The sequence below is a fragment of the Dipodomys spectabilis genome, unplaced genomic scaffold (assembly GCF_019054845.1).
Source record: "Dipodomys spectabilis isolate Male_0828 unplaced genomic scaffold, ASM1905484v1 ptg000107l, whole genome shotgun sequence".
Taxonomy (NCBI): domain Eukaryota; kingdom Metazoa; phylum Chordata; class Mammalia; order Rodentia; family Heteromyidae; genus Dipodomys; species Dipodomys spectabilis.
Genome location: NW_024870784.1, coordinates 4,099,116 through 4,115,100, shown reverse-complemented (window position 1 = coordinate 4,115,100; position 15,985 = coordinate 4,099,116). Strand labels below are relative to the sequence as shown.

The window sequence follows — 15,985 nt, the reverse complement described above, 5'->3', positions numbered from 1 at the left end:
CATGACTCAGACTTTGCTGGGGAGTAGTAATTTCCTTCAGTGTTTTTCTCAATTTTATTATCACAAGAGAAAAATAGTGATGAAAATCGACTGCTTAGCCCAAACAACAAAACGCTCTGGGAACTTGTTATTCAGCCAAAGGCTCTGTGGGGTGTGTGTGTGTGTGTGTGTGTGTGTGTGTGTGTGTGTGTGTGTGTGTGTGTGTGTGTGTGTGTGTGTGTGTGTGTGTGTGACAGAGAGAGGGAGGGAAGGAGGAAGGGAGGGAGAGGAACAAGGGGAAGGTGAAGAAGAAGATGAAGAAGGAAGGGGAAAGGACTAGTTAGCTTTTGCCTTTTGCTTTTTATAGTCCACATGAGACCCTGTTTGTGGGGTGTTGCTGCCCAGATCATCAGGTCTTTTCCCTTAATTTTCTTTTTTTTTGGGGGGGGGTAGGTCTGGTCTTGGGGCCTGAACTCTGGGCCTGGGCGCTGTCCCTCAGCTCTTCAGCTCAAGGCTAGCGCTCTACCACTTGAGCCACAGCGCCACTTCTGGCTTTTTTCTTTTTGCTTATGTGGTGCTGAGGAATCGAACTCAGGGCCTCATGCATGCAAGGCAAGCACTCTACCACTGAGCCACCTTCCCAGCCCTCCCTTAATTTTCTTTGGAAACTCTCTTATGCATAGGGGCATGTGTGTGTGTACTCTTTCTCTCTCTCTCTCTCTGTCTCTCACACACACACACACACACACAATATTAGTCTCCTAGGCACTTCTCAATCCAATCAAGTTGCACTTCAAGTCTTCTTCACAATACCTTGTTAGTGGGAATGCAGAGTGATGTGGCTACTTGGCCATGTATGGCTGGATCATAGGGAAGATCTATGTTTAGTTTTCGTTTCTTGAATTGAAGGCATTCCACAAACATCAAAGTGCTTTGTGATCCAGAAGTCTCATGGGAAAAGACTCATATGTGTGTGTGTGTGTGTGTGTGTGTGTGTGTGTGTGTGTGTGTGTGTGTGTGTGTGGTGTAATAATGTGAAACCTGGCTAAGTATAACCATTAGTGGAATGATTGCTTTGATTGCATTTTAAAAGATTTTGGAGAAGAGGGTGGAGATAGCACATTTTGAACTTATTTCAGCATCATCAGACAACCCTAACTACTCTGAAGGCTGTGATCTGAGGATTACAGTTTGAGGCCACCCCAGGCAGACAAGATTCTTCTCTCCAATTAACTAGTATCTATCTATCTATACCTATATACATGTGTGTATATGTATTACACACTTATATACATACATGTAGCATATGTGTATATATACATGTATATAAACATATATATGCATACGCATATACTTAAATAATTTTCTTTTCATCAAGGTATTGGACAGAGGGCTTGCCATGTCATAGTCAGGCAACGAGTACATTTCTGCTTTTGGAAAATGTCGCTCCTTCCTTTGCTTTCCTCATTTGCCTCTCTCATCCCTGGCCGCAAGTTAGTTACATAGGTCATTTTTTGTAGTATATACTCAATAGCCTGATTGCATTTCCTCCCCCTTCCTCTTTCCGAACCCTCCTTTATACCCCCTAAAAGAAAAACACCACCAGCACCACCACCACCAACAATAACAACAAATAACCTGTTTTCATTCCCTAGAGTTCATTTCAATAAGTAGTATTTTAAATGTTCAGAGAAGTTACACCTTTGGGTTTCTCCCCTAAGGGTATTCTCCTTTAGTCTGACTGTGTGTGCATGCCTAGAGTCCTGTATATTTACATATCCTGGTGTACTTTAGCTTCCACATATGAGAGAAAACAAGTGCCGTTTGTCTCTTTGAGCATGGCTTACCTCCCTTAGCCTGACGTGTTCACGGGCCATCCGTTTCCCTGCAGATGGCAGGGATGAATAAAATTCTAATGGATGAATAAAATTCCACTGTGTATATATGTCACATTACTGATCTCCTCATCTGTTGTAGGGCATCTGGGCTGTTCCCATAGCTTGGCTATTGTGAATAGTGCAGCCGTGAACATGGATGTGCAAGTGTCTTTGTGGTATCCTCACTTGGCAATGATCTGGGAAGATGCCTAAAAGTTGTATGGCTGGATCATAGGGAAGATCTATGTTTAGTTTTCGTTTCTTGAAGAACCTCCAAACTGCCTTCAGAGTTGTACTAGTTTATATTCCCACCAACGGTGCGATGAAGGGTTCCTTTCCCCCATCCCCACCAGCATTTCTTATTGTTTGAATTGAAGATGATGTTGGCCAGTCTAACTGGGGTGAGATGGAATCTCACAGATGTTTTGATTTGCATTTCCTTAATGGCCATGGATATTGAGCATTTCCTCATGTGTCTCTTTGACATTCTTCTTCTGAGAAGTCTCTCCTCAGCTCCTTTGCCCATTAATGGATTGGTTTATTAGTTTGGGGTGGGGTGTTCATTTTTTGAGCTCCTTATGTATTTTGGCTATCAAGCCTTTGTCAGATGCATTGCTGGTGAAGATTTTCCCCCAGTCTGTTGGCTGAATTTCTATTTTAGTAACTATGTCCTTTGTTGTGCAGAAACTTTTTAGTTTGATATAATCCCATTTGACATATATATATGTTTAAGAAAATAGCCTGGTGCCCAATGCCTGACAAAGAAAAAAAATCAACAAAAAGAAAAAAACATATCTTTAAGAAAATATGTATGTTTAAGAATGTGTGTGTGTGTGTAATAAATAATTATAAAGCTGGGCTCTGGTGGCTCATGCCTGTAATCCTAGCTAGTCAGGAGCGTGAGATCTGAGGCTCGCAGTTCAGAGCCAGCCCAGGTAAGAAAGTCTGTGAGACTCTTACCTTCAATAAACTACTAGAGGGCTGGGAAGGTGGCTCAGTGGTAGAGTGCTTGCCTTGCATGCATGAGGCCCTGGGTTCGATTCCTCAGCACCACATAAGCAGAAATAAATAAATAAATAAATAAATAAACTACTAGAAAACCGGACGTGGTGCTGTGGCTCAAGTGGTAGAGTGCTAGCCTTGAGCTGAAGAATTGAGGGACAGTGCCCAGACCTAGAGTTCAAGCCCCACAACTGACAAAAAAAAAAAAAAAGAAAAGAACTAAGTATAAAAATGAAAAGCCGGGCTTTAGTGGCTCACACCTGTAATCCTAGCTACTCAGAAGGCTGAGATCTAAGGATCGCAGCTCAAAGCCAGCCTGGGGAAGGAAAGTCCAAGAGACTCTCATCTCAAGTAGCCACCAGAAAACCAGAATTGGCACGCTGTGGCTCAAGTGGTAGGGTGCTAGCCTTGAGCTGAAGAGCTCAGAGACAGTGCCCAGGCCCAGAGTTCAAGTCCCACAACAGAAAAAAAAAAAAAACTACTCCTGAAAAAAATTAAAAGAGGAAGTCATTGAACTTGAGTGTCTTTTAACATAAAAAGACAGTTATCAAACATTCTTTCGTAGAAAATGTTTATTCCAAGTAAAAATTCACATAACAGATTACAGGCAAGAAGACAACTACGGGCAAGATAAATCAAAAACTTAATGTATACTCTTGTTTTATTATCAAAATGTAAAAGCCAGTTTTATATCAAACACTGTAACTGACAACTGTGTCATTCCATTCCGTTAACAAGCCCAGAGTTACCTCTGTGACCCACACAACTCTCACACACAGCTGGACAAGTGCCACAAACATTCCTACACAGAGTTATTCCTCAAAATAATATCATTACTCTTATGTAAATTATTCAGCCTTGTAATTTTTTCCTAAGTAAAAAAACTCATAATGCTACTAAGCACCAGTGCTAGTGGTTTACACCTGAAATCCTAGTTACCCAAGAGGCTAAAGTCTGGAGGATTGAGGTTTGATGCCAGCTTAGGTAGAAAAGTCCTCAAGACTCCATCTCCGAAATAATCATCAAAGCTAGGCACTGGAGGCTCACCCCTGTAATCCTAGCTACTCAGGAGGCTGAGATCTGAAGACTGTTGTTCAAAATCTGGGTAGGCAAGTTCATGAAACTTTTATGTCCAATCACCTACCAAAATGCTGGAAATAGAAGTAGTAAAGCTGCGGACTTGAGCAAAAAATGCTTTGGGTTAGTGCCCAGGCCCTGAGTTCAGCCACACACACACACACAAAACAAACAGCAAGGCTGGGGGTATGGCTCAAATGGTAGATTATCATCTGAGCAAGTACAAGGCCCTGAGTTTAAATTCTAGTTTGGTGTACTTAATCCCATTTGAATATATATATATATATATATATATATATATATATATATATATATATAATTTTAAGAGCTACATATAAAACCTCCTAAAAAAATCAGCCCTTGTAAATTACTTTAACAAAAGCCAGAGTATCTAAGTCCTGCATCTCAGTCCAGGGAGAGGCAAAGTGGGTAACGAATGTCTAGAGGAATCTTTTGTCACCTGATCAGCAGAAGGACTCAGCTCAAGGAGGTTTGCAAGTCGCCCCTCCTGCTAAAGGCCTGTGTTGACACAAACCTCTTTGTCCAGCACCTTTCTCAGAGGTACGCATGAGTGCACTAAAAAGAACCACGAGAGAAGAAAAAGTAAAAGCTGAGTTCTTGCCATAGCTAGCCCACCCAAGCGAGGAAGTCTGGTAGGGGTGCAGCCACAGACCAAGCCCCACATGGGCTGGCCTAGCAGAGAGAGGCCCCACTGTCTGGGAAAGGAATATCCTCTGTAGAGCCACTGTGTGTGTGTGTGGGGGGGGGAGCTGGCTGCCCCTCTCTCCCGCTGGGTTCATCTGCCCGCTCTGCTCTCTGCCCCTGAGCTGTTTTCCTGGAGATTGTCCACCTCCTGGCACTGATGATCCAAAGGCTGGGTTTCCTTCCCTGGCAGATCCTCATCTGAATCTGACTCAGATTCAGACTCATCGTTGTAGAAGTGGATGGTGGCTTGCACTGGGAAGCTGGCCAGCACTCTTTCGCCAGAGCTCTGCAGGTATTCTTGACGCTTTGAAATGGGTAAGTAAAGTCTGATATTTAAAACAAACAGACAACATCATCAATCAACCTGAGTACTGGCCAGAACTCCTACTAGAGTTGCCTGTTCCCTAGGAGTTCCTCTTCCCAGCTCATTTCCCCGTTTTCCCCCAATCTACTGAGCTATGTGTTTAAGACACTGGAGCCAGGCTCTAGTGGCTCAACACCTGTAACCCTAGCTATTCAGGAGGCTGAGATCTTAGGATTGTGGTTCAAAGTCAGCCTGGGCAAGAAAGTCTATGAGGCTCTTATTTCTAATTGACCAGCAAAATGCCAGGAGCGGAGCTGTGGCTCAACTGGTAGAGTACCAGCATGGCTTGAAAAAGCCAAGTGAAAGCACAGGGGCTGAGCCTGAGTTCAAGCACAAAAAAAATACACACATACATATACATATATATATACATACATATATATATAGTATGGGAGAATGTAATTATTTTTCACCCAGTTGAAAATGTATAAGTTGAGTACAGTTATATCGAAAGGAAATACATACTTCTTCTTGGGAAATTACATATTACCTTACAGGATGCTGAAATCCAAAGGCTCCCTTTGATGCCAAAGTTTGTGGCTCACCCCCAGGTTCCTGCAGTGAAGTGCATACAAATAGTATCAGTTAGAGATCTGCTCAAAGTACCCTCTTGATTTTTGTGTGTGTGCTGGTATTGGGCCTTGAGCTTAGGACCTGGCTACAATCCTTTAACTCATTTGCTCAAGGCCACTTTCAGCTTTTAGGTGGTTAATTGGAGATAAGTCTCACAGACTTTCTTGACTAAGCTGGCTTGAAATCACAATCCTCAAATCTCAGCCTCCTGAGTTGCTAGGATTACAGATGAGAGCTACTGCCTGGCCCAAAAGGTCTTTAGTGTCCTTTTCTCACTGAGGAAAGTGTCTCATTGGTCCCATTTTGGTGCTTAAACAGAATAGAAATGTATACAAATTGGTCACTATGTTTAAGGGATGTGTTTTCTTAGGGTGCAAACTGTAGATTCCAGCAGATAGGCTTCTGGCCTAAAGCCTGCAGATTCATCCCCAGGAGTAGGGGTACCAAGTGAGAAACAGCCTTACTCAGGCTAAAAGGCCTTTGGTCCTCAGATTTAGAGCTGGTTGTAATTTTGATCTGCTTGCCCCAAGTCCTGGTACAAGTCACCTCCATTCTCAATGGAATTTGTGGAGCCTCGGAATTCTCCAGCTTTGTCAGGAGAGGGCGCCATTGAGCAATTAGTTTTTCTAGGTACTGGGAATTGAGCTGTACTGGCTGAGCTGACTAGCTGAGCTCTGGAAAGAGCTGACAGCAGGTGGATGGGACAGAGCTCTAAACACCCATGGAATTTAAATTTGAATGCAAAAGAAGGAATTGTTTTCTGTTACTTAGATGTTGAGTTGTAGCTCAAGTAGTAGAGTGCCAGCCTTGAGCAAAAAAGCTAAGAGAGTGAGATAGTGCCCAGGCTCTGAGTTCAAACCTCAGTACTGGCATATACATTAAAAAAGTAAATAATAGCAGCTGAATTAAAACACACAATATTTAGATTAGTTGGGTAAAGTAGTCTAAATGTAAAATATAGTGGATATCTACTTTCCCCCACCCCAGTTTTCTCACCATAATTACAAACAACTGCAGACTAGTCCATACACAACATGTGTTACATAAATACACCATGCTTCCTATCCAGAATAACTTCAGTAAGTCATTAATTTAAGGCCCAGCACTGGTGGCTCATGAGTGGCTACTCAAGAGGCTGAGATCTGAGGGTCACAGTTTGAAGCAGTCTGAGCGGGAAAGTCCATGAGATGTGTATCCTATTAACCACCAAATATAAAGCCAGAAGTAGAGCTGAGGGACAGTGCTCAGGCCTTGAGTTCAAGCCCAGTACTGGTGCATGTGCATGTGTGCATCTGTGTGTGTATGTGTGTGCGCTTCACCAGTCTGTATTTAAAACCATACCAAATGCAAGTAAGACATGACTTCAATAAGTATAAAAGCAATTAACTTTCCAATGCAGGGTAGCAAAAGAATCAAAATGGCAATTCATCTTTGCCCACAAAAGCCCTCAGCTTGAGTGTATTTGCTCAGACAACATCAGTTATCCCAGGAGTGCTTGCTGACAGGGTCAAAAGTACTTCAGAAAGGGCCCAGTGGCAGGTGGGGACTTTTAACTGCACTTCTGGGCACTTCAGAGGAGGCTCTGTCCTTATTTGCACGGTGGCACCAGTCGGCTGCTAATGGTGCACTCAGCTTTCCTCTAAGGAGACAGACATCCCCCTCCCCTCTCCATCTGCTGGTTATCAAGAAAACCCAACTTGAAGCAATTCCCCTACAATGACCATGGCCCAGCGATGAGACTCTGGCTCACTCACTGTGTGAGTTCTACCTCCCAGACCTGGATACACTTCTGGGTTAGGTGACCAAGCCAAGGACAGAGGGAGGAGGCTTTCACTGCCCCTTTCGTTTAGAGATGGTGCCACTTGCTGGTTTGCCTGGTTTAAGTATTAGCCCCAAGACTTCACCTTACCCGACTCCTGGTTCTGGCCAGCTCCGCATCTGTGGGTGTCAGCATCCAGGGTCTCCAAGGAGCGGGGCTGGAACTGGAGGGCAAAGTCCAGGACAGGGTCAGCTCTGGGTATTTCTGCAGCCTTTCTAGGGCTCTCAGTGCATCATTCTCCAGCCTGGTGTCTGTCTGGGAGCACCCGGCCTGCTCCCTCCTGACCTCTGCCTGTGGCTGATGGACCAGAGCCAGGTTCTACCACGATTCTCTGTCCTCAGACTTTGAAGAGAAAGTCCCAACTTGGGTACCCGGGTGGCAGATCAGAGCATCACCCACTCGGGGCTGAATTCTCAGGCGGGGTTTTCTACTGCGCCCGGGGACTTCGCTGCTGGTTTGGGGCCCGGGTCACCTCGCTCGCTGAAGGGTCTGACTACCGAATTCTGCGGGGAGATGGAGGCCTGCGGGCCGTCCCGCCCTTCCCGAGCCCCCCCCCCCCCCCCCAGTCAATGTCCTTATCCTCTACTTCCCGAACAAAGGGCAGAGGTAACTGTCACCTCCTGCAGCCGAGGCCCGCGCGTCTTCCTTGGCGGTTTCCTTGCCAGGTACCCCACCGGCCTCTCTGCCCTTCGGGACCCGTCTGTCTGTCGGTCTGTCTGTCTGGCCGTGGCCCTCGTGGCGGGGGGGGGGGGGGGGGACGGTACCCCAGCATCCCGCTTCCCGCGCCAGCTCGGTGCGCGTCCCCCTCCCCTCCCCTCCCCTCCTCCGCGGACGGCCTCACCTCTCCGGCCGGTGCGGCGGCGGGGACCCGCGGGGGCCGTCGGCGGGGCAGTGGCAGGGGCGTCCCCGCGCCTCCCGGGCTCCGGCAGCCGCCTCGGGCCCCATGGTGCCCGCGGAGCCCGCGCGCTCCAGCGGTGCCAGCGGTGCCGCCCGCGCCCGCGCTCCCCTCCCCGCCGCCGCCAGGTTTAGAGCCGGGGGCGGGGCGGGAAGCTGGGGGGGGGGGCACGGGGAAGGGCGCGGGAGGGGGGCGAGGAAGCCGGGGACGGGGTGGGGACGGGGAAGGCGCTAGGAAGGGCAGGGCGGGCCCGGCGAGGGTGGAGGAGTGGGGTCGGGGCGGGGTCAGGGCGGGTGTGCGGGGAGGGGGGGTACGGAGGGATCGGGTGCGGAGGGGACCCCAGGGAACGAGGAAGCTCGGGGAGGGACCGGAAGCCTGGAGGGGAGGGAGTAGGCCGAGGTCCTCGGGGCGCGTCCGCCCGGGGCCTCCTCGCCCGGACCGGACGGGACGGGAGGAGCCCCCGACGGTCCCCTCCGCGGCCCCGGCCAGCCCGGGGTTCCGATGGCGCTCGGTGCCTGGAGCCTCTCCACCCCCCGGGCGGTGGCCGGTCTGGGGGCGGCTCCTGAGGCACCCCCGGGCGGGGAGGCTGGACGGGGCTGGCGGGCGGCGGGATGCCCGCACCCCCGGCCTCCCGGGCCTCCCCACCGTGGGCAGCGCCTGCCAGTGAGAACTGGAACTGTGAGCTTCGTGTTCTGCCAGTCCCGGGGCTTGAACTCAGAGCCTGGGCGCTGTCCCTGAGCTAGCGCTCTACCACTTGAATCACAGCTTTACTCTTGTCTTTTGGCTGGCTCATGGAGATAAGAGTCACGGACTTTGCTGCCCAGGCTGGCTTTGAACCATGGTCCTCACATCTCAGCCTCCTGAGTAGCTAGGATGACAGGCGTGAGCCACTGCCGGTTCTAACTGGAACTAACTCTGTGTGTGTGTGTGTGTGTGTGTGTGTGAGTGTGTGTGTGTGGCATGTGAGTGCACTGGGCTTGAACTCAGGGCCTTGTGCTTTCACTTGGCTTTTTAGGCTCAAGGTTGATACTCTACCACTTGAAACACACCTTCACTTCCATCTTTTTGCTGGTTAATTGGAGATAAGACTATCACACACTTTTCTGCTGGGCTGGCTTCCAACTGTGATCCTCAGATCTCAGCTTCCTGAGTAGCTAGGATGATAGGCCTGAGACACATGGAATTTACTGTGCATAACTTAATGACTTTTTTTTTAATCAAAGAACTCCAAGGATTAAAATGTTTCTCCCTTTTTCTTTTCTCTGAGACTTTGGCAAAAGTTAATCCCAATTAAAAGGCGGCGATCGATCACCAAAGAGGGAGGAACTGTTAACTTTATACCTAATTGAAAAGACTTAGGAAGCTGAAAAACTAGGAGTGAGGGAGGGGTGGCATTGTCCAAAAAGAAATGTACTCATTACCTGATCTATGTAACTGTAACCCTTCTGTACATCACCTTTTTAATAACAATCAAAAAATGTTTAGGGCTAGGGGCATGGCTTAAGTGGTAGAATGCAAGGCTGAGAGTTGAAGCCCCAGTACCACCAAAAAAAGTTTCCCTGTTGGCCTAGTAATTCTTTGTTTCTTCCTTTCCTTCTTTCTTTTTCTTTCTTTCTTGTCAGTTGTGGGGTCTGAATTCTGGGCCTGGGCACGGTCCCTCAGCTCTTCAGCTCAAGGCTAGCACTCTACCACTTGAGCCACAGCCACTTCCGGCTTTTTCTGCTTATGTGGTGCTGAAGAATCGAACCCATGACCTGATGCATGCAAGGCAAGCACTCTACCATTGGCCACCTTCCCAACCCAAGGCCTAGTAACTCTTCAAGGTCTGTATTAATGGTATCTTTTGAAATGAGAATGAAAACTCACAGAATACTTTATTACAATGTTTTGAAAATATGTCTACAATTAGATGAGAATACCAATACAAATGCATTTATACAGTTTTGATGGGAAAGTACAAATGAAATTGAAAGGACAAAAAATATAAATATAGGATATGAGTTATATAGAAGGACTAAAATAAAACAGAAATAACTTCCAGGTGCAGAGATTACTAAGGATTTTGTGGAGCTTTAAAAAAGCATAGTCACTGGTTCTGTAGCTTCTTGGAAGGCTGAGATAAGGAGATAAGATTGAGGTTCAAGGTCAACCTAGGCAAAGATTTCTTGAGATTGCATTTCAACTGCAAAAGCTAGGCATGGTGGTATACTCCTTAATCCCAATTATGGCAGTTAGCTTAAATAGGAGGATTTTTGTCTAGGCTACCATGATGTCTATATTACTTTTTATTTATTTATTTTTGGGTCTGGTTGTGGGGCCTGAACTCTGGGCCTGGGCGCTGTCCTTCAGCTCTTCAGCTCAAGGCTAGCGCTCTACCACTTGAGCCACAGCGCCACTTCCAGCTTTTTTCTTTTTTCTTATGTGGTGCTGAGGAATCGAACCTAGGGCCTTAAACATGCAAGGCAAGCGCTCTACCACTGAGCCACCTTCCCAGCCCCTATATTACTTTTTTTTTTTTTGCTTGTGTGGTGCTGAGGAATCGAACTCAAGGCCTCATGCATGCAAGGCAAGCACTCTACCACTGAGCCACCTTCCCAGCCCCCCTATATTACTTTTTATGGTGATAAAATATATATAATAAAAATCTAGCATTTTAACCATTTTCAAATGTACAGTTCAGTAGCATAAAGTCATGCAATTATCCCACTATTTCTAGAAATTTGTCATCCTAAACTGAATGGGGGGGGAGGTGCCGGTTGGTGCTAGGGCTTGAACTCAGGGTCTGCATATTGTTCCTCAGTTTTTGTGCTTAAGGCTGGTGTTCTACCATTTGAGCCATACCTCCACTTCTGTTTTTTTGGTGGTTAATTGTGGATAAGTCTCATAGACTTGCCTGGGCTAGCTTTGAACTGCAGTTCACAGATTTTAGCCTCCTGAGTAGCTAGGATTATAGTAGGCATGAGCCACTGGTTCTCAGCTTATAATTATTTCTTAAACTTTGAGTCTGTGGCAGATCTTTATGATAGACAAAGTAGTTGGTTGGGGGGTGAGTGGAGACATTTTCAGGAACTTCACTAGGTCCCTGGTTTACAAATACAGAAAAAGTACAGACTTTTGAGGAGTGAACCTCTGTCTCAGAGGCTAAGTGGAAAGTAAGTAAAATATTCAATTTCTGGCTTTGCTGTCTTTAATTAAAAACAAAATCTTTTTCATATGCTGATTTTTCTGTGGCTTCTTAGCAACAAAGAACAAAGATGTCAACCCTGAGGGTTTCCTGTGGGCCTGGAAGAGGATACCCAAAGTCAAAACATGGAAGAAGGCAGAATATTTTTATATAAACAGTGTGGAATGCAAGACCAGGGGCTATGACAATTCCTTTTCCTTCATTTGGGTTAGGCCCTACTTCCTGTTATCAGATTCCCTGAGTGTTGTGAAATTCTGCCAGCCCTTTAGAAACTACAAGATGTTATTGCTGTCCTTGCTGTCATTTTCTTTCTCCTGGGCTAGGACTCTAACCCAGGGCATCATGAATGCAAGATGAATGCTCTACTTCTGAGCCACTCTCCCTGCCCGACTTTTTAAAAATATAATTTTATTCCTATTAAGGTGTTGTACAAAGGGGTTAGCATTTTATGTCAGGTAATGGATACATTTATTTTGCACAATGTCACCCCTTCCTTTGCTTTCCTCCAGTTTCCCTCCACATAGTGTATACTGAATTGCATGAATGCATTGGTTCACTCTTCCTCCCTTTCTGTGTCCTCTTTGTGTTCCCCTCCCAGGCTATTTTGATTATAGAAGTATATTAGTTCCATGGGGATAAATATATTTCTATATTTTTCCTTTAGAAATTGTGATTAAGAATATACATATAAGCTGGTGCCAGTGGCTAACGCCTGAAATCCTAGCTACTAGATCTGAGGATCACAGTTCAAAGCCAGCCAGGGCAGGAAAGCCCATTAACTCATATCTCCTAATGATCACTGAAAAGGGGAAGTGGAGCTGTGGCTCAAGAGGTAGAGCGCTAGCCTTGAGCACAAAAGCTCAAAGACAGTGCCAAGGTCCTGAGTTCAAGTTTCAGAACTGGAGCGCGCATGCGCGCACACACACACACACGTACGTATAATTATAAACTTCACTATCCTAAAACCATCTTAATTACATGCACAATTCCTCTATTTCCAAATAAAGACCTACTCTGAAGTAAACTGCACATGCCTTTCTGAGGGGCAAACATTTCAACTCATTACACAGGTTTCTAAACGTTCCTGCTCATCTTTGCTAGGGGTAATCTTAGAGTCTCTTCCCATCACAAACGCAGTCTCCATTTAGAAATGAGTCTACCCACCCCTCCATAGTTATCAGCCCTTCCAGGGCCTCCTTGCTTGCAGGGAAGATTGAAGGTTTCCCTTGCTCTGACCCCTGGCCTCCCCTCTCTCCTCTGCCATGCCCAGCTTCCCACCCGAGGTGGGGAGGAGAGGGGAAGGGAGAGGAGAGCAGGGTGGGGTGGTTTCGGCCGGCTGGAGAGCTCTGAGCTCTCAGGTCGTTGCCTGCTGCCCTTCATTCAGGGTGTCTGGCGTTGCTCTGGAGATTTCAACTGCTCTTTTTTTTGGTCGGCCGTGGGGCTTGAACTCTGGGCCTGGGCGCTGTCCCTCAGCTCTTCAGCTCAAGGCGAGCGCCCTATCACTTGAGCTACAGCGCCACTTCCGGTTTTCTAGTGGTTTATTGGAGATAGGAGTCTCACGGTCTTTCCTGCCTGGGCTGGCTTTGAACCGCGATCCTCAGATCTCAGCCTCCTGAGTAGCTAGGATGACAGGCGTGAGCCACCAGCGCCCGGCTTTTCAACTGCTTTTTGCTGGTAATTTTTAGGTCACGGTCTTGATTCTGCCTAGGAGAGTGTTTGGGCAGTGATCCACCAACTTTAGGCTTCCAGTGTAGCTGTGGAGATGGAGTCTCGTGGAAGTTTCTGCCAGGGCTGGCCCAGAACCACATTTTTCCTGTTCTCAGCCTCCTACATAGCTTAGGATGGCAGATGTGTCCTGTGCCAAAGCATGGGTTAAGGAGGGATCTCAAGTTTTCCTGGCCACACTGAACTTGAACTGTGACCCTCCTATTCTCAGCCCCCCTCTAGAGCTAGGATTACAGGCATGAGCTACCAGTACCAGGTTGGGCTCCACTCTTAAGAGTCCACAGGACCTCCCTTTAGCCTAGGGATCTCTGGGGAACATACTCAACCCTTGCCCTCTACAAGTGGCTTAGCCACACCATCTGCTCTCTGGGCTTCTGGGGAAAGAGGGGTGGGAAGATGAAACCCCACAGCTAGATGAGGGCTCTCTCCAAAGAAACCCCTCCCCCCATTTTTCTCCCTCACTCTGTTGTATTTCTTTACTCTGGCTGAGTTGCTGAAGGACCAGCTCAGCACGACTCCCCTGTAGTCCTGGAGAGGAGCTCTTTCTCACATACCATTTGCCTAGTATGTGTGTCATTACTGACTTTCCTAGTGTTCTCTTCCTGCTCCTGGGACTGGTGAGGCTCCATCTGAACACCTGGAATATTTAATCATTCTTGCTGTTACAACGTTTTACCAACTGGACCAAGAGATTTTAATGTTGGGTTGCTTATGAAATTTGGGTCTTTAGGACACAGATGTGTGAGCATACCTTTAAACAAAGGATGTTTTTTTTTTTTCCTCCCAGATGTTCTCTTTAAGACAATTGTCCATCCTTGAGATAAGTGTGTGTGTGTGTGTGTGAGAGAGAGAGAGAGAGAGAGAGAGAGAGAGTCATTCTCCCACTAGGTGCTGGTGTTCAGCTCATGCCTGTAATCCTAGCTACTCAGGGGGCTGAGATCTAAGGATTTGGGTTCAAAACTAACTTGGGGTTCATGAGATTGTTATCTCCAATGAACCACCAAAAAGTTGGAAGTGGAGCTATGGCTCAAGTAATAGAGTGCCTGCCTTGAGTGAAAAAGTGCCAAAATGCTGGAGTTAAGTACCAGTACTGGCACGCTCTCTCGCTCTCTCTCTCTCCCTCTCTCTCTCTCTTTCCAAGTGTTCTTTCCCAGGACAAGTGTCTTAAGATATGCATGCTCTATTCCTAGGGCACCTACTAATTATTTGGGCAAGTGAGCAAAGCCAGTGGGAGAGAGCTACTCTTTTTCCTTTTCACTAGATGTTTTAGCTGTTGAGGGAGACTGAGGCAAAGAAAATAGTGGGTGTGTACTTTTAATCAAGCCATTCATTAATGTGATGTTTATCTCTAAATTCCTGACTACTGGGGTTTGTATGCTTCAGTTCCCCTCATCTGTCCCTCCTGCTGCCTACAGACCATAAACAAAACAGCAATGAAGTTCCCTGCACAAACTTTCCCTGTATATTAAAGAAGATGAATCCTCAACAATGAAGTCTTTTTTTTTTTTTTTGCCAGTCTTTAACTCAGACCTGAGTACTGTCCCTGAACATTTTTGCTCAAGGCTAGCATGGGAGGGGGATGGGATGGTAGGGTAGGGAGGTTGGAGAGGGGAGGGAGGAGTTGGGGAGGTGGGGAGGAAAGGGATGGTAGGGGAAATATAAAGGAGGGTATAACAATACTTGATAGGAAATGGACTCATTACCTTGCTCATGTAACTGTAACTCCTCTGTACAGTATCTTTACAATAAAAATATATATTAAAAATAAAAAAATAAAATAATAAAAAGGCTAACATACTACCACTTGAGCCACAGCTCCACTTTCATCTTTTTGCTGGCTAATTGGAGATAAGAATCTCCTGAACTTTCTTGCCCAGGCTGGTTTTGAATTGGGATCCTCAGATCTCAGCCTCAAGTAGCTAGGATTACAGGTGTGAACCCCTGGTCCCTGTCTTGAAGGTTTTTTATTTTTTCAATAAAGTATTTAGAATAGTTTGAGACTTACAGAAAACTCGCAGAAGAGCAGAGTCCTACAAATCAGTTTCCTGTTGCATATTTTTCATTAGTAGTAGATTTATTTGCAGTTAGGAAAGCATATTAGTGCCTTACATTGATGCTATTGGTATACATTTTGTACTCATGTTATTGGCATTTAACTCATTCAGACCCCTTCCATTTTCTCTCAATGGCTTCCTCCTCCAGCGTCCGGTCTAGGACACCACAGTACATCCAGTTGTCCACCTCCTGTGGCATATCTTGGCTGTGGCAGTCCTCATATTCTTCTTGGTTTGGATGACCTTGATAGTTTTTAGGCTGGCCAACGTTTTGTATAAAGTTCTTCCAGTTGTGGTTTTTAGTGTGTTGTGTGTGTGTGTGTGTGTGTGTGTGTGCGCGTAAAACCATGACCCTCTGGTTTCAACCTCTTAAGTAACTAGGAATATAGGTATGAGCCACCAGGGACCAGCTACAGTTGATAACCTTAACTTTATAAATGTTTCAATCAGTTTTAAGTAAAACTCTCTTTCGAGTAAAAAAAAAAAAAGGTGAAGAGGAGTGGGGTCTGAGTTCTGTCACCTATGGGCACTGAATCATGCTTACATAATAAAACCCTGGGGAGGGTGCAGGGAGGCTCCCGGAGGTGGCCCTCCAGGTGGGTGTGGCTTCCAGGTGGGCGTGGCTTGCCCACTGATTTACTGCCCCCAAAGTGTGGGCGGTACCCCAGGTGGGAGGAGCCACTTCGCCCTCCCGGCCCCGCCCCCTCAGCCCTGTCGCACTGCGCATCACC

The 15,985-nt window shown here is 46.6% G+C and overlaps 1 protein-coding gene across 1 annotated transcript; it reads right to left on the bottom strand.

Annotated features, from left to right (window-relative positions):
- Window positions 1-4,603: 4,603 nt before the first annotated feature.
- Window positions 4,604-8,341, bottom strand: Ripply3 (ripply transcriptional repressor 3). Its single transcript, XM_042687343.1, has 4 exons — window positions 8,238-8,341; window positions 7,487-7,559; window positions 5,495-5,559; window positions 4,604-4,966 (listed from the first exon to the last, which is right to left on the bottom strand). Exons 1-4 carry the CDS (start codon window positions 8,339-8,341, stop codon window positions 4,732-4,734), a joined length of 477 nt encoding a protein of 158 aa, XP_042543277.1. The 3' UTR covers window positions 4,604-4,731.
- Between the last annotated feature and the right edge of the window lie 7,644 nt (window positions 8,342-15,985).